This window comes from Aegilops tauschii, chromosome 6 (genome assembly GCF_002575655.3).
Source record: "Aegilops tauschii subsp. strangulata cultivar AL8/78 chromosome 6, Aet v6.0, whole genome shotgun sequence".
Classification (NCBI taxonomy): Eukaryota; Viridiplantae; Streptophyta; class Magnoliopsida; order Poales; family Poaceae; genus Aegilops; species Aegilops tauschii.
The window spans coordinates 78,585,058-78,604,710 of record NC_053040.3 but is presented as its reverse complement, the minus strand read 5'-3'; the positions used below and the strand labels follow the sequence as shown (position 1 = coordinate 78,604,710).

Here is a 19,653-nt window from a genome sequence, read left to right as displayed (position 1 = left end):
CCGCTGTTCATCTCGACAACGGGAATGCAGGGCTGGGGGTGTTGCACGTTCCTCATCGGGATTCAAGGGTGCATGGTGCAAGCCGTTCCCAGGTGTCACGGACCCTCTCATTACGGAGGCCCTAGCGCTTAAGGAAGGAGTGATCTTCGCAACATTACGAGGCTACACGCATGTGATCATGGAGACCGACTGTCTTCAGGCAGTTAACCTCTGGGACTCTTGCTACATCGACCGGTCGGTGGTAGCACCTATTCTTTCTGAAATTGGAGAGCTTGCTCTTTAGTTTTATCTCTTTCAATATTCAACATGTAATAAGATCAGCAAACGGTTCTGCACATCTGTGTGCTAAGCGTGGCTCTACGCTTAATGTGACTGAGAGCTGGTTAGGCTCTACTCCTAGCTTCCTGATCAGCAGCCTACTGGCTGACTGCTGATCGAATACTTTTGTGTTGAATAAAGCTCTCTGAAGTTTCCCCAGAAAAAAAAAAGCACCCACCCATCCCTTCTTGGCTGGGCCTGCGACGCAGCGGCGTGGTGGAGGGAGGGGTGGAAAAGCGCACCAGCCGGGCCCCGCGCCCCGAGATTCCAAAACGGAAAGGAAGGATCGACCGAGACAGGCACCTGAAAGAAGAAGTTTGGCTTACCCCTCAAAAAAAGAAAAAAAAAAGCATCTGAAAGAAGAAAGAATCGAATCCGCACGACGCCGGCGGCGGCGATGAGACCACCCGACCTCGGGGTGCGTGCGACGAATTTTCCTCGCCTTTCCCCTCCCCTCCCTTTTCGTTCAATTCTTTCCCTTTCCCCCCTCCCTCCCTCTCTCTTTCCCTCTCGCCCGCGCCGCTGTCTCCCTCTCCTCCGCACGCCCTCCGCCTCTCCGCCCCGCTCCTTGGGGAGGCCCAAAGGGCGTGTCCGCCGCGCTCAACTCCCACCCCGCGAGCACCAACACCTCCTTCTCCCCTGCCTGCCATTGGGAGCACCAGCGTCGGCCGGCAGCCGCCCCTGTTCCTCCCCACCAACTACGGGCGCGATCAGATCTTTCTAGAGGTACGTTTTTTTATGGCACAAATGGCTCCCTAGATCTTCCCGAATTTCTTTTTTTGTTTATTGCTACCATGCCAAGATCTCGTGGGTTCTCCATGGTTCTTTACTGACCGAACCAATCTCTGTGCCTCCTATTCTTTTTTTCTGTCTCTGTGCAGGGCCGGCGCCGGGATGGCCAAACTAATGGGCGGCTCTGCTGGCTTCCATGTGCAGGGGGCACACATGCAGGCGTCTCGCCCGCCCTCTCTCTCCTTCAGAACGTGCGCCCAGCTCGAGATCTCCAGGTGAAGTTGCAGCTCTCTTTCTTGCAGGGTCTTATCTGTACATGTTTCAACAAATGACCGTCAAGCTAAGCCAGTAACAAATGTTTACTATAACAATAAGTAATTCCATGGCCTGCCATGATCATTCAGTTTGGTGAGATAGATATTCACCTTCTTAATTCCTCATCTTTCTTTTCCGATGATTATTTTTGTCCTAATGAGTTTTTTTAAAGGCGGTATTAAATTTACTAATGGATCCATCTAAGAAATTGAGAACCTGTTAAAACCTACCAGTTGGTTGCTATTGGTTACTTGATGAAATCGCAAGCTTTGGTGATAAATCTTGAAATGCCGGTCTTCATTGTTTAAGCTGCTGACACCATGTTGGTTATGCTACAGATTTTGCACTATCCCTCGTTTCATGGGCGTGAAGGCTGTCAATGTTTCCCAACAGCATATGAGGCACAGGTTCAGCTCCATCAGAGCCTCTGCCCTCCCATGCATGCAGGATGACACCACAAGATACTTCGATTTCGTGGTTATCGGCAGTGGTGTCGCTGGCCTAAGGTATGCCCTGGAAGTCTCGAAGCACGGCTCTGTTGCTATCATCACCAAAGCAGAGCCTCATGAGAGCAACACCAACTATGCGCAAGGCGGCGTCAGCGCCGTTCTGTGCCCCAAGGATTCTGTAGAAAGCCATATGCAAGACACAATTGTTGCAGGGGCTCATCTCTGCGACGAGGAGACCGTCAGGGTAAGTTTAGCATCTGTCACAAGCGCTGTGATTGCTTCTAGTGGATCCTTGCCTGTTATCGGTTCATAACTCTTGGTTGCTAACACCTGTGTTGTCTTTCAGATAGTATGCACAGAAGGTCCTGAGCGTGTCAAGGAGCTAATAGCCATGGGTGCTTCATTCGACCATGGTGAAGATGGCAGGCTGCACCTTGCAAGGGAAGGTGGACATTCTCACAACAGAATCGTCCATTCTGCTGATATGACTGGAAAAGAGATTGAAAGAGCGCTGCTTCAAGCGGTTGAAAATGATGAGAACATATCTGTGTTCGGCCACCACTTCGCCATTGATCTGTTGACCTGTCAGGTTGGTATTTGTGGTTTGTATGCCAATCATTTGCTGATTCGATGTGTTGCCTCTTTTCGCATTTTCAAACCTTGTGTACTCTAAAGTTCTGTACAAGTCCTCAAGTTGACTGGATGCGAATTTTTGGGGATTGGTCATTTACCATTTATGGCTGAATAGCCATTCCCACCTTTTCCTCGTAGTGACTTAACAAGCAACAAAATCATGGAATGAAATAGTTAGTAGCTAAAAGAAGACTGAAGAGTCTTGTCATTAAACTGTTCTGTTTACAGGAAACAGACTAGAAAGTGATAAGGCACCAATGATAGGTGTCCTTATGTTGTCGGCTTCCAAATGTTTGTTGATAGTGACCTCTTAAAAATGCAACCTTTAAATGTTTCACTTAGTGCTAAATTTGCAGGTCACCTTTTTCTATTTTTACACGTGCTGGACTTTTGATTCCTTTGGTTTCAAACACATCCAGCTAAATGGATTTTGTTACTCGAGTTACCCCAGGAGCCGAATAACAATTCATGTTCCATAAATGTGTGTGCTATATGTACCATGCCCAACTCGCACCTCCTATTAGAGTCTCCACACAAAGCACAGTGATTAAAATGGAGTGTTTTACTGCAGAATAATGGTGAAATCTTTTGTTACGGAGTGGATTCGTTGGACACCAAAGCTCAAAAGGTACGTCAACTGTAATTCTTACATCCAATCTAGTATCTTTGTCTTCTACTCTTATATTGTTTATCAGTTTCAATTTACTCACTTTTTCTACCAAAGATTACTTTCCATTTATATCACTTGGGTCTTATCATCTTTCTTTGTATCCAGGTAGTCCGTTTCATCTCAAAAGTAACATTGCTTGCGTCCGGAGGAGCTGGCCATATATATCCCACAACAACCAATCCACCGGTATTTCAAGCACCCAGTCTCCGTTATCTTTTAATATGTTGGATTCTTTTATGCGTGTTTGTTTATCTTTTGTCTCACATTACACCATATGTTTTGAATGCCATATTAAAAGATAATTGCGACACGTCCTCTGATTTATCTTCCATATGAAATAGGTTGTCAAATGCTCATAACTCTCCTAATACTCATTAAATCTCAATGTTTCAGGTGGCTACTGGGGATGGAATCGCAATGTGCCATCGCGCTCAGGCTGTGATATCCAATATGGAGTGAGTTTTCCTTTACTCTAAGATATATTTAATCCCTTGTTCACTGAAGTACTCACTCATGCTTCCCTGATTAATGTTGAACCAGTAGCAACATGTTGATCTCAGTTCCTTTAATTTTTCCTTACTCAGTTTTGCAACTTTTGCTTGTATCCAAAATTCTGGAGTTGCATACTAAAACATCATTATTTCGCAATGACAGGTTTGTGCAGTTCCATCCAACTGCACTATCAGACGAAGGCCTTCCAATAAAGCCAGCTAAAATAAGAGATAATGCATTTCTTGTGACAGAAGCAGTCAGAGGAGATGGAGGAATTCTTTACAACCAATCCATGGAGAGATTTATGCCTTTATACGACGACCGTGCCGAGTTGGCACCGAGGGATGTGGTTGCAAGAAGCATAGATGATCAACTGAAGAAACGTGGAGGGAAGTATGTTCTCTTGGACATCAGCCACAAGCCAAGGGAGAAAATTCTTGCTCATTTTCCGAACATTGCAGCTGAATGCCTGCGGCACGGTCTGGACATCACACAGCAGCCCATACCTGTCGTCCCTGCAGCTCATTACATGTGCGGTGGTGTTCGGGCTGGGTTGCAAGGGGAGACGAGTGTGAAAGGCTTGTATGTCGCTGGTGAGGTTGCTTGCACTGGATTGCACGGTGCTAATCGTCTTGCAAGCAACTCATTGCTGGAAGCGTTGGTATTCGCTCAGAGAGCCGTGCAGCCCTCTATCGACCACATGGTGGATGCGGATGCTGACCCTTGTCTCGCGGAGAAATGGGCACGCCCTGTGCTCTCTGTCTCCATTAAGGACAGTGCACTGTCTGACATCATTGAGAAGACAAAGAAGACCAGGATGGAGCTGCAATCCATAATGTGGGAGTACGTCGGTATAGTGCGGTCGACGAACCGGCTGAAGAATGCAGAATGGAAGATTGGTGATCTAGAGTCAGAGTGGGAGGAATTCTTATTCAGGAGGGGCTGGAAGCCTGCCACAGTGGGGATCGAGGCCTGCGAAATGAGGAACCTCTTCTGCTGCGCAAAGCTGGTTGTGAAGAGCGCGCTTGCGAGGCGGGAGAGCCGTGGCCTGCACTTCACTGAGGACTTCCCTTACCTGGAGGAGAGCAAGAGGAAGCCTACAGTGATCTTCCCTACTGCTATCCAAGAGCTAACATGGAGTTCAAAGCCATTGCAGAGGCAGCTGCAGTGCAAATAGTTGCCACGCCCATATCATGGAGTTTTGGGGCGTGAAGATTCATTAATTTATTAAAATTACTGAATTAGGCTGAAGTAGCCTTTTAATCTTGCAGTATACTAATCCAGCAAAGCTGGAGTTGTAATTGATTCTTCAGTTATAATTAGTCTGAAGTAGCCTGTTGTATCAGTGTACTTGCTTATTTTACCATTCACATCAGCTTCAGGTGTTGTAACTTGTCAGGTGTGGTTGGGATCATGTTCTGATATTTCAGATGTATAGGACTGCAGATGATTGTACACACTGGTTTGATTTGAATGGCCAGACTTCCATCAAGGTAGATGTTATCAGTACATATTGTTCCTTTGGTTACTTTTTGACCAATATGTCTGCTGATGAAAATATGAAGATCAAACTTGATACTGGCTGCTAATATGTACAGAAGTATTTGGATTGATTTGTACTTTATTCCTATGCCTATTTAATAATACTCCCTAAATATAAGCCTTTTTAGATATTTGAACATGGACTACATACAGATGTATATAGACGTATTTCAGAGTGTAGATTCACTCATTTTGCTCTGTATGTAGTCCATATTGGAATCTTTAAAAAGGCTTATGTTTAGGAACGGAGGGAGTATAAAACTATTGAAGTTGCTTAAGACCTTGTTTATCCAAAACATCGTACACTCTTGAACGACTAGGAGTACTTCATTAATATATATCATTACTGGAAGTCTGAGCACAACAGTTATTGTACAGCACAACAAAGTCTGCATGAAATACTTTGTCCAAAATGAAAAAAAAATCAACAACAGGTCATTAGTACATTAAGCTAAAGATCATGGTGGATGATGAGTTGATGGCAAAAACCATGAATGCCAGGAAGATATGGCCATATAGCTGTTCGCCATTTTTGGGAAAGGGTCGCTCCCCCAGTTATCGATCCACAGTTGCTGATGATGACAGATGAAATCAAGAATATGCTAGCACCTGCAATACAAATAAAATAAATAATTCAGCATTGATACCTACTTGCAGAGATTGAAGAACTTGACAAGTCATGCGATGTGATGTCAGGAAAGCAAGGTTATTTCTTTTTTTAGGTTATTTCTTTTTTTTGAGAATCAAGGGGGGGGGGGGGGGGGGGAGTTTCCCCACCTGAATATATTGCTCAAAGTGGCCAAAAAGCCTGAGTAGTGATCCAGTTTATAAGGAAAACTGGATCAAAAACCTTAACAAATTGACCCCGTTTATAAGGGAAACCGGGCCGAAAAACCGAACAAGGCACGACCTAGCTGGCAGACATAAGACATCACCACGAGAGACACAAGTAGATGTGGGGTGTCGTCGAGAGATCACAATACCAGGACTTTGCAAACAGCCGAACGCATCGGCGGGCATACCGGCCCCCATGGCACAACTCAGGAGCAACCACAATCAACGAGTGTCATCCCAGACACGAACCTTGACTGGGGCTCCGCCACAGAAGAACGGAACGATTAGCAAGTTTGAGAGGCATCTTGTGCCATCCTTGAGCAAAGATGAGCCGAGACAATACCAAGAGCACGAAGCTCGCCGCAACACAACGGTAACCATGAGAGAGTCTTGAGCAATCATCACCAACCTGAGCCGCACGAGAACACCACCACCGTAGACGAAGAGCTCCAATCAACCGAGACCATCCATGATGCCTCCAGGCTATTGGTGCAGCCGAAGGGCAACGAGCGACCGAGTCCACACCCGGACGAAGAGTCACACGCAGCCGAGTCTACATCACAACAGCGGCACCGCTGGCGAAGCCGAAGGGCATCAAGGAGCCGAGTCTACACCTGGATCGCTTCACCGTGCACAGCAGCGCAGGACGGTCGCGCCACCACCACCACAACACACACCACCGTCGACCCCAGTCGGCCGCACAACCACACCACCAGCCGCACCACCACCACCAACCACCGACCTCAAGCCAGCCAAACACCACCCAAACCTCAGGTAAGCAACATGGAGCAACGTCTCCGAAGACAGGCACCACCAAGGTGGTAACGACGTCGTGGACGCCGCTGCCGTCCGATCCAGGAGCTGGATTTAAGGCTTTCACCCGGAGGACGAACAGAGTAGGCGAGGAACCAATGCATCACACAACGGTACCTTCAGGGAGGGATCCAACGCTGCAGAGCGCCGCTACCACCGATGCCGACCGAAGCCGACATAAGGCTTTCACCAGTAGCATCACCCTCGTCACCCTTTTGCTGAGCCACGTCGCTGTTGAGACCAGAGCCACCACCGCAAGGAGGGGAAAACCTCCTGCTACGGCGACCGAGCGCCTGCCGGACTAACACCAGACCGCCGAAGCAACCAACAGGGGTGGAACCGAGCAAGGCGCGTCAGGGAGTGCGAGATCCGCGGGAGGATATGAGCAGAGGACGCACCTAGCCGCCCCTGACTTGGATCTGGCAGGAAAGAGAGAAGTGGCTGGACCACCGGCCTGGCCCCGCCGCCACGCCACCACGCTGCCAGCCACGCAGGGCTAGCAAGCCGACCAGCTCCATAGCACCAAGCCGGGAGGGGGGCCGCCACCCCACCCCATCCCGCCGAGCAGGGCTGCCGGGCCAAAGCCCGAGCAACCCACTGCAGCCGCAGCATCGCCGGGAGGGGTCTCGTCGAGCAGCCAGGAGCCGCAGTCCGCATCCCCGCCCGCCGGATCCACGCGCCAGGAGCCGCCGGAGCGCCGCCACCCGCCATGCCGTCCCCGCCAGATCCCGTCGAGGCGCACCGAGGCCGCACCCCAAATCACCGGAACGAGGACGCCCAACTCCGCGCCCTGCGCACCCAGGCCGTGCCCCTCGCGCCCTCGCCGCGCAGCCCCGAGCACGGCCACACACGCCGGTGCGCGCACCCGCACGAGTGCCGCGCCGAGCCGAGTCCCCGCACGAACGAACGGCCCGCGCCGCCCCTGCTCGAGCTGGAGGAGGGAAAGGCCCCGCCGCCGCCGAGCCGCGCGGGCTTCGCCCGGCGACGTCCGCCGGCGGCGGCAAGGGGAGGAGGGGCCGGAGGGGCTTGTGCAGGCGGCGGCTAGGGTTCGCTCCCGGGCCGCCCGCGGGAGCGACCAGGGGAGCGAGGAGCGTCCGTAAAAGCAAGGTTATTTCATGCAAACAGAAAAGAAAACTCTGAAAAGCTTAGGACATTTTAGGAACAGTCTGTATTACAACCACACTTGGAAGCTCTGAAAACTTATTTAAGCATAGTGAAAGAAAACAGGTGATAAAGGATGTCCATTCATATAGCTGGCATAAGGAAGAAATATACTCCCTCCGTTCCTAAATATAAGTCTTTTTAGAGATTTCAATATGGATTACATACGAATGTATATAGACATAGTTTAGAGTGTAGATTCACTCATTTTGCTCCATATGTAGTCCATATTAGAATTTCTAAAAAGACTTATATTTAGGAACGGAGGGAGTAGAACTTATAGAAAAGCAACTCCAGGATAAAATGGCATATCCCTTCTACTTTTTGTCCTCTTCTTTGCTTTGTTGCTACAAGTACCCAGCCATCGACTGGTCATTTGCCTGATTATTGGCACATCGACTGGTCATGTTGTCCTCAGGGCTCAGAGCCAGTCAGGTTTTTAGCAGCGAATGCAAAACACATGCGGGAAGTATGCCAAACTTGAACTGAAATGATACACACAGGCATAAGCACTAATACGGTATCATCATCACAGCCAGATGCTACCAGGAAGCACTCAGCTAATAATATCTTCATAGTAACAATTTGGCGCAATACTAAAGCTTCATGCTCAATGGTCAATTGTAGTGTTTGGACTTCAGAAATCATTTAGGGCAGGAAAGTGAAATTGTTCTGTTCTCTTTCCCTTCGAAAGAATGACCATGAGAAAATAACCATGGTAAGTAACGAGTATTTAGCACCAAGTACAATAAAGGTGTGTTTTATCTTGACAACTAAGTAATATCCGTCGATCATTTAAGTAAATGTAACAAGATTAGGCCTCACCAGTACTTGTGACCATGTCAAAGATATTGTGTTCTTCAATTACCCTTCTGCAGCCTATGACGAATATCCTTGTTCTTCATTTCAGTAATCAATTCCTTCGCTTTCATGGAGTCACCGTGATTCAAATAACCCTCAATCATGCACATGTAAACAGTTGTATCACGTGGTACTGCCATATCAATCATCTCATTGAATTTTCCATGTTCATCAATTACCCTTCTGCGGCCTATTTGGAATATCCTTGTTCTTCATTTTGGTAATAAAATCATTGGCTTTCACTGAATCACCATTTTTAAAATAACCCTCAACCATGCACATGTAAACTTCTGTGTCAACTGGTACTCCCATATCAATCATCTCACGGAATTTTTCCATCGCATCATCCATCCTGCCCATCTTGCAAAATGCAGATATCACAGTTAAATAAGTGAATTCATTAGGCTTCACCCCCTGCTTCAACATATCTTCGAAGAAAAGCAGGGCCACATCCATCATTCCATGCTTAGCATATGCATTAATCAGTATGTTGAAACAACGGAGGTTGGGTACAACTCCATCTCTTGCCATCAGCTCACAGAGATCGATCATATCAACAAGGGATCCTTCTATAGAGTACCCATAGAGCATAGTACAGTATGCGACAATATCAGGTTTTTGCCCATTCACAGCCATGGAATAAAATATTTCCTGAGCTTCTTTGGTTCTTCCATGCTTGCAAAGGTAGTCCATGAGTGAGGTGTAGGTAACAACGCTTGGCATAACACCTTGGCTTCTCATCACTTTCAACAACCTAGCGACTTCTTTCAACTGTCCCAAAGTCGAATATCCTTGGATCAGGCAATTATATGTCACAGCATCTGGTTGGACACCATTATGAACCATTGATCGAAGAACCACCTCTGCCTTGTCCATTGCTCTTGCTTTGCACAGAGCATCGATAACGGAGCTATACGTCACCACATCGGGCACAACCCCCTGCTGCATCATTTCATGGAATAGATCACATGCTTTGCTTATTTCACCCTCCTTGAAGAAACCATCGATTACCATGCTGTATGACACCACGCTGGGGGAGTGGTCAGATCCTTTTTCGGCCATCATCCGGAGCAGGTCAAGCGCGAGCTGGCTCCTACCATTGTCACAGAAACTCTTGAGAATTACTGAGTAGGAGATGACATCAGGCAGGTCATCGGGCATCCTGTGGAGCAGCACGCCCAAAGCCTCCTCCGTGCGCTTCATGTCGCAGAGGCACTTGAATAAGTTGCTGTAGGTAATGATGTCCGTCGGTATGCCTGTCTTGAGGCGGCGGCCGAAGAAGGCAGGCCCTAGGTCCGGGCAGCATGCTCGATGGCAGCAGTCAATTAGTATATTGTAGGTGTAAATGGTGGGCGCTGTCACCTGGCGACGACCTGCTTGGGCCATGCGGTTGAAGAGATCGATGGCGAGGGCAGAGGCATTGGTGCAGGCGGTTGAGGGCGGCGCACGCACGAGTGCAACAAATAAGCCGTTGAGTGCACGCGCTGATACTGGGACAGGTTGGCGCAGCATTTCATCGAACAGTTGGTGCGCGAGCTCTGGCCTGAGCGTTCTGAAGCCCAGATGGGCGTCCTCTTGAGCGTCCCCCGCGTCCCCCGCGTCGCTCCTGGGCGGCTCGGGGGAACCCTAATCGTCGGCCGGCGGCGCCCCCCTTCGCCACCCCTTCTCCCCCTCGCCGCTGCTGGAGGATGCGGCCGGGCTAAGCCCGCGCCGTGGACGGCGGCGTCAGGGCGTTCCCCGCACGAAGGCGCGCATCTTGGTGGAGGGAGGCCGCTCCCTCGTCCTGCTCGGCGGCCCGGCGTTGCGGCGCTCCGGTGGCCAGGACCGCGGATCTGGAGGGTGGCTCCTCCGGTGACCCCCGGGTTCCGGTTGCTGCTCGCGGGATGGCGCCTCCGGCTCCCTGCGGTCTGAGGCGACGACTCTGCTTCGCTTCTCAGATCCGGCCATGGTTGGGTTGGGGTGGCAGCCCTCCCACCTCTGCTTACCTGCAGGTTTGCTGGCCGGGAGTTGTGCGCCTCTTGTGGCTGCCCTGCGGAGGAGGGTTGCTGGGTCTGGCAGGCGGCCAGATCTGGCTCACCGCCGGTGCTGCTGGCCGGCTTCGACGGCAGCAAGGTGTGGTGGCGGCATGGAGGGCCTGGTGGTTGGGTCGGGTCATGTGTGGTTTGCCCTCCGGACAGATCTGATCTGGCCGGTGCGACCTCGATGTGCGGCGGCTCAGATCGGCAGTGACCCGTGCACACGATGCTTGATGGAGGTTCCTTCAGCGGATCCGGGTGAAAACCTAGTTCTCGGCTTTGCCAAGACCGGCGTTGGCGGCACTCTGTTGTGTCATTACCTTCTTGAAGGCCTCGCCGTGGAGAAGCTCCAGACCTCTATCTGCTACCTCCGGGGGAAACCCTAGATCAGTAGATCAGATGACGGCGGCGCGTTGGTGTCGTTTCCTCCTTGGGGGCGTCATTCTTGGAGGCGTACACGGGTTCGAGGGGCCAGCGGGCGTTTTTTTTGGTGGAGCGGTGCTTCATCCTGCACATTGATGACGGCGGATCTCGGCGGCGTGGTGCAGTGGAGACTCAGCGCCCGATGCGCGGTGCTGGACACGCACAGGAGGGGGTTGCTGTCTGGCGTCATGGTGGCGTCAATGGCTGAGTGGCCTGCAAGGTAGTAGCCTCAATATCTGCTCTGAAGACGGACCAGTGGAAGATGGCGGCGACGACACATGTGAGTGCGTCTGACCAGTTCATGCCCCAGACCTGGTATGTGGCTCGGCTGGGGCTGCTGGCTTTTGATGATAGGCTTAGGTGAGTGGACTGGGTATTTGGCCCAGCTAGCGCCCCTTCATCATATGGATAGGAGTAGTGGCATATGTTGCCAAGATGGCGGATTCAGACAGATTGTTGTCATACTTTGTAAGGTCCTCGAGAATAATCAATAAAGTGGCCGCATGCATCTCCCAGATGCAGAGGCCAGGGGTCATCCTTCTTTTCTAAAAAAATGATGGGCGTGGAGTTCGTCCAGCAGCTCGTGGGCGCGTGAGGAAACGGAGCTAGAGAAAGAGCGGACCTGAAGGCGTGACATTGTCGCAGTCTAATTTCTGCAGCAGCGGTGAATGCTGGCGGCAACGACCAAGTCCTGTCCTGGTGGGAGGAAGGCAGACAGAGGAGACACTAGAGACTAGACTGGGTGGTGTCGCTCGCTTCTTCCTGCAGCGACGGTGAGTCCGGGCGCGCGCCGGCGACGACCAACCACGGGCCGGGCGCGTCCAGCGGCGGGAGGACGGTGAACGGCGGTGCTGGATTCGGGGATTTTAGATTCGATTTGGAGCTCGGCGCGGCTGGGATTCGATTTGCTGGGCGGGTGCACCATGCATTTTACATGGGATTGGGAGGGGTTCGTACCAAAATAGGGAGTGTGAGTGTGTGACATTTCCTTCCGAGAAACTACACGCAATGGAACCAGTTAACCAACCAGATGGGATCATACAACCATATGATTTTTTAATACTTCAATTAATCACTTTATTCGCAACATGAGTTTAGTAAAAAAAAACGTATCATAAGTAATTCGCCTTTTTTTCATCGCCGTTAGGCGGGGAGGACCGACTCTTCATTGGTTACAGTGGTTTTTATCCTAGTAAGTCTAGGGTTTGCTCGTCTGAAACGACGAATGGACAGTGCATTACGATAGAGAAGCCGCTATTTTCTTTAATGAAATTCAGAAATCCAATATCATTTAGATTACTATTTTAGTGGTCCAAACGATCTTATTTATATTAGTTTACAAGAGGGAGCACTTCTGTTAACCTTTTTCTGCTGCCCATGTTGCTGATCTGCACATGGTGCTTCTATCTACATGCACGTGTTTTCCAATTCTCCTTCTATTACTTTGGAAAAAAAAACTTGCCTGCTAATTAGGGAAAATTCATCTCTGCACCCGCGCTAACGAAAAAAATCAAAACAAATACTAGAAAAATTCAAAAAAATCCAAATTTATTTTATGCGGTAGACAATTTGATGCATGAGGTCCGCTCAGATTTTCAAATCATTTGGACATCTGAGGAGCTCTCAGAAAAAAAGACAAATTAGGGGTCTGTAAAAATGTTTAGTGGCTCAGATGTCCAATGACTTGAAATTTGGAGCGGGCCTCACACATCAAATTGTCTACCACACAAAAAAAACTTTGAATTTTTTATGATTTTTTTTCTAACCGGGTGCAGATGAGCCTGGGCATCGAAACGCCCTACTCGCTAATTAGATGTTATCCTTGAGACCAGTACAAGTATATAAAACTAGAACTAGAGGCAGCCGCAGTGCAAATAGTTGCCACGCCCATATCATGGGAGTTTGGGGGCCTGAAGATTCATTAATCTGTTAAAATTACTGAATTAGGCTGGAGTGGCCTTTTAATTTTGCCACACCCATACTCATCCAGCCAAGCTGGAGTCGTAATAGATTCTTATGTTATAATTAGGCTGAAGTAGCCAGTTGTATCAGTGTACTTGCTTATTTTACCATTCATCAGCTTCAGGTGTTGTAACCTGTAAGGAGTACCGTAGTATAGGACTATAGATGATTGTACACGCTGGTTTGATTTGAATGGCCAAACTTCTGACTCTGATTCTGTTATCTTGAGTAATCCACTCCCAGAAGAGTTGGTTTCACAGACTGGGTAGATGTTATCAGTACATATGGTTCCTTTGGTTACTTTTTGACCAATATATCTGCTGGTGAAAAATTTAAGATGTTTGCAGTTTGAGTGGTCAAATTTGATACTGGCTGTCTGTACAGAAGTATTTAGATTAATCTGTACTTTATTTCTACGCCCATTTAATAATATAAAACTATGGATGTTGCTTAAGACTCTGTTTGCCCAAAACATCGTATACTCCTGAACAACTAGGGGTACTTCAACAATATATCATTACTTGGAAGTCTAGAGAACAACAGTCATTGTACAGCACAACAAAGTCTGCATGAAATACTTTGTCCAAAATGAGGAAAAAAATCAAGAACAGGTCATTAATATATTGTTAAGCTAAAGATCACGGTGGATGAGGATGTAAGCAGAGATGAGTGAGTTGATGGCAAAACCATGAATGCCAGGAAAGATATGGCGATGGGGCTGTTCGCCATTTTGGGGAAAGGATCACTACCCCAGTTATGGAGCCAGACATCCAGTTGAATACTCGGGCAGTTGCTGGTGATGACAGATGAAATCAAGAATATGGTAGCACCTGCAATACAAACAGAATAAATAATTCAGTATTGATGCCTCCTTGCAAAGATTGAAGGACTTGACAAGTCATACCATATCGGGAAAGCAAGTTATTTCATGCAAACAGAAAAGAAAGCTCTGAAAAGCTTATGATATTTAGGTACAGTCTGTATTAAACAACCACACCTGAAAGCTCTGAAAACCTATTTAAGCATCATGCAAGGAAACAGATAATAAAGGATGTCCATTCATATAGCTGCCAAAAGGAAGAAATATAGTATAACTTAAAAATAAAAAAAGCAAGGATAAAATGGCATAACCCTTCTACTTTTTGACCTCTTCTTTGCTTTATTGTTACAAGTACCCATTTAAACCGTTTGCCCGGTTTTTGGCACATGCACTGGTCATGATGTCCTCACTCGGTGCTTAAACCCAGCTCAGGTTTTTAAGAGTGAGTGCAAAACACATGAGGGAAATATGCCAAACTTCAACTGAAATGATACATACATGCATAAGCGCTGATAAAGTATTATTATCACAGCCAGATGCTACCAGGAAGCAGTCAGCTAATGATATACTCCCTCTGTACCAAAATACTTGTAGTTAAGGGAAACTAGTACAAGTTCCCCCAACTACAAGTATTTCGGTACAGAGGGAGTATATACAATCTTCATAGTAACCATTTGGCGCAATACTAAAGCTTCATGATCAATGGCCAATTGTAGTGGACTTCAGAAATCATTTATGGCAGAAAAGTGAAATTGTTCTGTTCTCTTTCTCTTCGAAAGAATAACCATGCTAAGTAACGAGTGTTTAGCAACGACGAAGCAATATCTGTCGTCATTTAAGTAAATGTAACAAGATCAGGCCCCTCACCAGTATGTATAACCATATCAAAGATATTGTGTTCTTCCAAACCTATGATGAATATACATGTTCTTCATTTCCGTAACCAATTCCTTGGTTTCCACGGAATCACCGTGATTCAGATAACCCTCAATCATGCACATATATGCCATTGAAATTTCATTGAAATTTTCCATATCGATCATCTCATTGAAATTTTCCATAGCTTCATCCATCTTTTCCATCTTACAAAATGCAGATATCACAGTTAAATAAGTTAATCATTAGGGTTCACCCCTGCTTCAGCATGTCTTCAAAGAAAAGCATGGCCACATTCATCATTCCATTCTTAGCAAATGCATAAATCAGTATGTTGAAAACAGGGAGATCGGGTATAACTCCGTCCCCTGCCATTAACTCACATAGTCACAGATATCAATCATGTCAACAAGGGATCCTTCTCTAGCATACCCATTGAGCATAATAGAGTATGAGAAGACATCAGGTTTTTGTCCCTTCACAGGCATGGAATAAAAAAAAAACTGCAGCTTCTTTGACTCTTCCATCCTTGCAAAGGTAGGTCATGACTCATGACTGAGTTCCAGGTAACAACATTTGGTAGAACACCTTGGCTTCTCATCACTTTCAACAACCTAAACGCTTCTTTCAACTGACCCGAAGTTAAAAATCCATGGATCAGGGTATTATATATCCTATTATGTGGTTGGACACCATTATGAACCATTTGTCGAAGGATCACCTCTGCCTGCTAATTAGGTGCTATCCTTGCCATAGATACAAGTACATGATACTAGAACCAGAGGCAGCTGCAGTGCAAATAGTTGCCAACCCATACATATCATGGAGTTTGAGGGCTTGAAGATTCATTAATTTATTAACATTACTGAATTAGGATCAAGTGGCCTTTTGATTTTGCAGTATAGTCATCCAGCCAAGCTGGAGTTGTAATAGATTCTTCAGTTATACTTAGGCTGAAGTAGCCTCTGTTGTATTAGTGTAATTGCTTATTTTACCATTCACATCAGCTTCAGGTGTTGTAGCTTGTCAGGTGTGATTGGGATCATGTTCTGATATTTAAGATGTAGTATAGGACTGCAGGTGATTGTACACACTGGTTTGATTTGAATCGCCAGACTTTCATCAAGTTAGATGTTATCAGTACATATTGATCCTTCCGTTACTTTTTGACCAATATAACTGCTGATTAAAAATTTAAGATGTTCACAGTTTGAGTGATCAAACTTGATACTGGCTGCTAATATGTACATAAGTATTCTGTACTTTATTCATATGCCCATTTAATAATATAAAACTACGGAAATTGATTATGGAAGTTGCTTAAGACCGTGTTTGTCCAAAACATCGTATATGCTTGAACAGCTAGGGGTACTTCAATAATATATCATGCACACAGCAGCTACGGACACATATATATCATTACTGGAAGTCTAGAGCACAACAGTTATTGTACAGCACAAAAAGGTAAGCATGAAATACTTTATCCGAAATGGCAAAAAAAATCAACAACAGGTCGTTAGTACATTAAGCTAAAGATCAGTGGATGAGATTGTAAGCAGAGATGAGTGACTTGGTGGAAAAAACCATGAATGCCAGGAAAGATATGGTGATGGAGCTGTTCGCCATTTTTGGGAAAGGATCGCTCCCCCAGTTATCAATTCAGTCGAGTACTCGAGCAGTTGCTGATGATGACACATAAAATCAAGCATATGCTAGCACCTGCAATACAAAAAAAAAATCAGCATTGATACTTCCTTGCAGAGATTGAAGAACTTGACAAGTCATACGGTGTCGGAAAAGCGAGGTTATTTCATGCAAACAGAAAAGAAAGCTCTGAAAAGCTTATGATATTTTAGGTACAGTCTGTATTAAACAACCACACCTGGAAGCTCTGAAAACCTATTTAAGCATCGTGAAAGAAAACAGGTGATAAAGGATGTCCATTGATATAGGTTGCATAAGGAAGAAATACATAACTTAAAAATAATAATAATAATCAACTCCAGGATAAAATGGCATATCCCTTCTACTTTTTGTTCTCTTCTTTGCTTTGTTGCTACAAGTACCCAGTCATCGACTGGTCATTTGCCTGATTATTGGCACATCAACTAGTCATGTTCAGGGTTTTAACAGCTAATGCAAAACACATGCGGGAACAATGCCAAACTTGAACTAAAATGATATAAAAAGACATAAGCGTTGATACAGTATCATCATCACAGCCAGGTGCTACCAGGAAGCACTCAGCTAATAATATCTTCATACTAACCATTTGGCGTAATACTAAAGCTTCATGCTCAATGGGCAATTGTAGTGTTTGGACTCAGAAATCATTTATGGCAGGAAACTGAAATTGTTCTGTTCTCTTTCTCTTCGAAAGAATGACCATGAGAGAATAGCCATGGTAAGTAACGAGTGTTTGACACCAAGTACTATAAATGTGTCTTTTGTCTTGACGACTATGCAATATTAGTCGATCATTTAAGTAAATGTAACAAGATCAGGCCTCTCACCAGTACCTACAACCATGTCAAAGACATTATGTTCTTCCATTACCCTTCCACGGCTTATGACGAATATCCGTGTTCTTCATTTCAGTAATCAATTCCTTCGCTTTCACGGAGTCACCGTGATTCAAATAACCCTCAATCATGCACATGTAAACTTCTGTGTCAACTGGTACTCCCATATCAATCATCTCACGGAATTTTTCCATCGCATCATCCATCCTGCCCATCTTGCAAAATGCAGATATCACAGTTAAATAAGTGAATTCATTAGGCTTCACCCCCTGCTTCAACATATCTTCGAAGAAAAGCAGGGCCACATCCATCATTCCATGCTTAGCATATGCATTAATCAGTATGTTGAAACAACGGAGGTTGGGTACAACTCCATCTCTTGCCATCAGCTCACAGAGATCGATCATATCAACAAGGGATCCTTCTATAGAGTACCCATAGAGCATAGTACAGTATGCGACAATATCAGGTTTTTGCCCATTCACAGCCATGGAATAAAATATTTCCTGAGCTTCTTTGGTTCTTCCATGCTTGCAAAGGTAGTCCATGACTAAGGTGCAGGTAACAACGTCTGGCATAACACCTTGGCTTCTCATCACTTTCAACAACCTAGCGACTTCTTTCAACTGGCCTAAAGTTGAATATCCTTGGATCAGGCTAGTTGGACACCATTATGAACCATTGATCGAAGAACCACCTCTGCCTTGTCCATTGCTCTTGCTTTGCATAGCGCATTGATAATGGAGGTATACATCACCACATCGGGCACAACCCCCTGCTGCATCATTTCATGGAACAGATCACATGCTTTGCTTATTTCACCCTCCTTGAAGAAACCATCGATTACCACGCTGTATGACACCACGCTGGGGGAGTGGTCAGATCCTTTTTCGGCCATCATTCGGAGCAGATCAAGCGCAAGGTGGCTCCTACCACTGTCGCAGAAGCTCTTGAGAATTACTGAGTAGGAGATGACATTAGGCAGGTCGTTGGGCATCCTGTGGAGCAGCACGCCCAAAGCCTCCTCCGTGCGCTTCATGTCACAGAGGCACTTGAGTAAGCTGCTGTAGGTAATGACGTCCGTCGTGATGCCTGTCTGGAGGAGGCGGCCGAAGAAGGCAAGCCCTAGGTCTGGGCGGCATGCTCGGTGGCAGCACTCAATAAGTATGCTGTAGGTGTAAATGGTGGGTGCTGTCACCTGGCGACGACCTGCTTGGGCCATGCGGTTGAAGAGATCAATGACGAGGGCAGGGGCATTGGTGCAGGCGGTTGAGGGCGGCGCACGCGCGAGGGCAGCAAATAAGCCGTTGAGTGCACGTACTGATACCGGGACAGGTTGGCGCAGCATTTGGTCGAACAGTTGGCGCGCGAGCTCCGGCCAGAGCGTTCCGGAGCCCAGATGATGGTGGAATTCGCTCAGCAGTTCGTTGGCGCGTGAGGGCACGGAGCTGGAGAAAGAGCGGGGCTGGAGGCGTGACATTGCCGCCGTCTACTTCCTGCGGCGGCGGTAAACGCGGGCGGCAACGACCAAGTCCTTACTCTGGTGGGAGGAGGACGGACGGAGGAGACGCTGGACAGAGTGGCCTCGCTGGCTTCTCCCTGCAGCGACGGTGAGTGAGGGGGCGCGCCGGCGAGGACCAACCACCGGCGGGAGGAACGCGGACGGAGGTGTGGGATTGGGGAATTTCAGATTCGATCTGGAGTTCGGCGCCACTGCGTCTCGATCTTTACTCCCGAGAAACATGCAAGAAGTGTGATTGGCATCGTGCACTCCTAGACAGGGAGTGTGACTTTTCCTACCGGCAAACTAGAGATAGGGCCAACTTCACCGTGCGACCTCATCTTGTCCGGGTGCGTCTTTTTTAAGGTAGAACAGACGAGTAGCGTGGTTCAACGCGTGGCCCCAAACGAATAAATGTCCGGATTCCGTCCGTTTTCGACCCATCCATGGCCCAAACTTGCGCCGAGTTTGGAGTGAAACGGACATCACGCGGACGGGCTCGCCGCACGCCCTTGTCCCCCCGTGGCCCGCCTGTCGAGGACACTAGCAGTCCCTTCGCTTCCACCCCTCTCTCCGCCCCGCCCTGCCGCCGGCGCCGCTGCTATTTTCTGGCCGCCACCTCACCGCGCAGCCCCCGGCCGTCCATACCAAACCACGTCTCGACATGGCCGCCACCACGCCCGCGCTTTCGCCGTAGTTTTGGCTGTCGGTCGG

General features: G+C 47.5%; 2 protein-coding genes, 1 long non-coding RNA gene and 1 pseudogene across 4 annotated transcripts; 1 reads left to right on the top strand and 3 right to left on the bottom strand.

Moving 5' to 3' along the window:
- The first annotated feature begins 746 nt into the window (after nucleotides 1-746).
- LOC109759897 (L-aspartate oxidase, chloroplastic) lies at nucleotides 747-5,118 on the top strand. Its single transcript, XM_020318733.4, has 8 exons — nucleotides 747-1,044; nucleotides 1,200-1,325; nucleotides 1,704-2,058; nucleotides 2,161-2,403; nucleotides 3,019-3,075; nucleotides 3,223-3,303; nucleotides 3,511-3,572; nucleotides 3,772-5,118. The coding sequence occupies exons 2-8, from the start codon at nucleotides 1,213-1,215 to the stop codon at nucleotides 4,784-4,786; spliced, it is 1,926 nt and encodes a 641-aa protein (XP_020174322.1). The 5' UTR covers nucleotides 747-1,044; nucleotides 1,200-1,212; the 3' UTR covers nucleotides 4,787-5,118.
- Nucleotides 5,119-5,474: 356 nt separating this feature from the next.
- On the bottom strand, nucleotides 5,475-7,973 carry LOC141025534 (uncharacterized). 2 transcript variants are annotated; one of them, XR_012187223.1, is made up of 2 exons: nucleotides 6,395-7,973; nucleotides 5,475-5,760 (listed from the first exon to the last, which is right to left on the bottom strand). It is a non-coding gene; the product is annotated as an uncharacterized lncRNA (long non-coding RNA). The 2 variants fall into 2 exon arrangements; XR_012187224.1 differs by having other exon boundaries at nucleotides 7,197-7,945.
- An 874-nt stretch (nucleotides 7,974-8,847) lies between these two features.
- On the bottom strand, nucleotides 8,848-11,448 carry LOC109759901 (uncharacterized). Its single transcript, XM_020318736.4, has 3 exons — nucleotides 11,293-11,448; nucleotides 10,806-11,078; nucleotides 8,848-10,446 (listed from the first exon to the last, which is right to left on the bottom strand). The coding sequence occupies exons 1-3, from the start codon at nucleotides 11,446-11,448 to the stop codon at nucleotides 8,992-8,994; spliced, it is 1,884 nt and encodes a 627-aa protein (XP_020174325.1). The 3' UTR covers nucleotides 8,848-8,991.
- Nucleotides 11,449-13,707: 2,259 nt separating this feature from the next.
- LOC109759904 (uncharacterized) lies at nucleotides 13,708-19,263 on the bottom strand (annotated as a pseudogene).
- Between the last annotated feature and the right edge of the window lie 390 nt (nucleotides 19,264-19,653).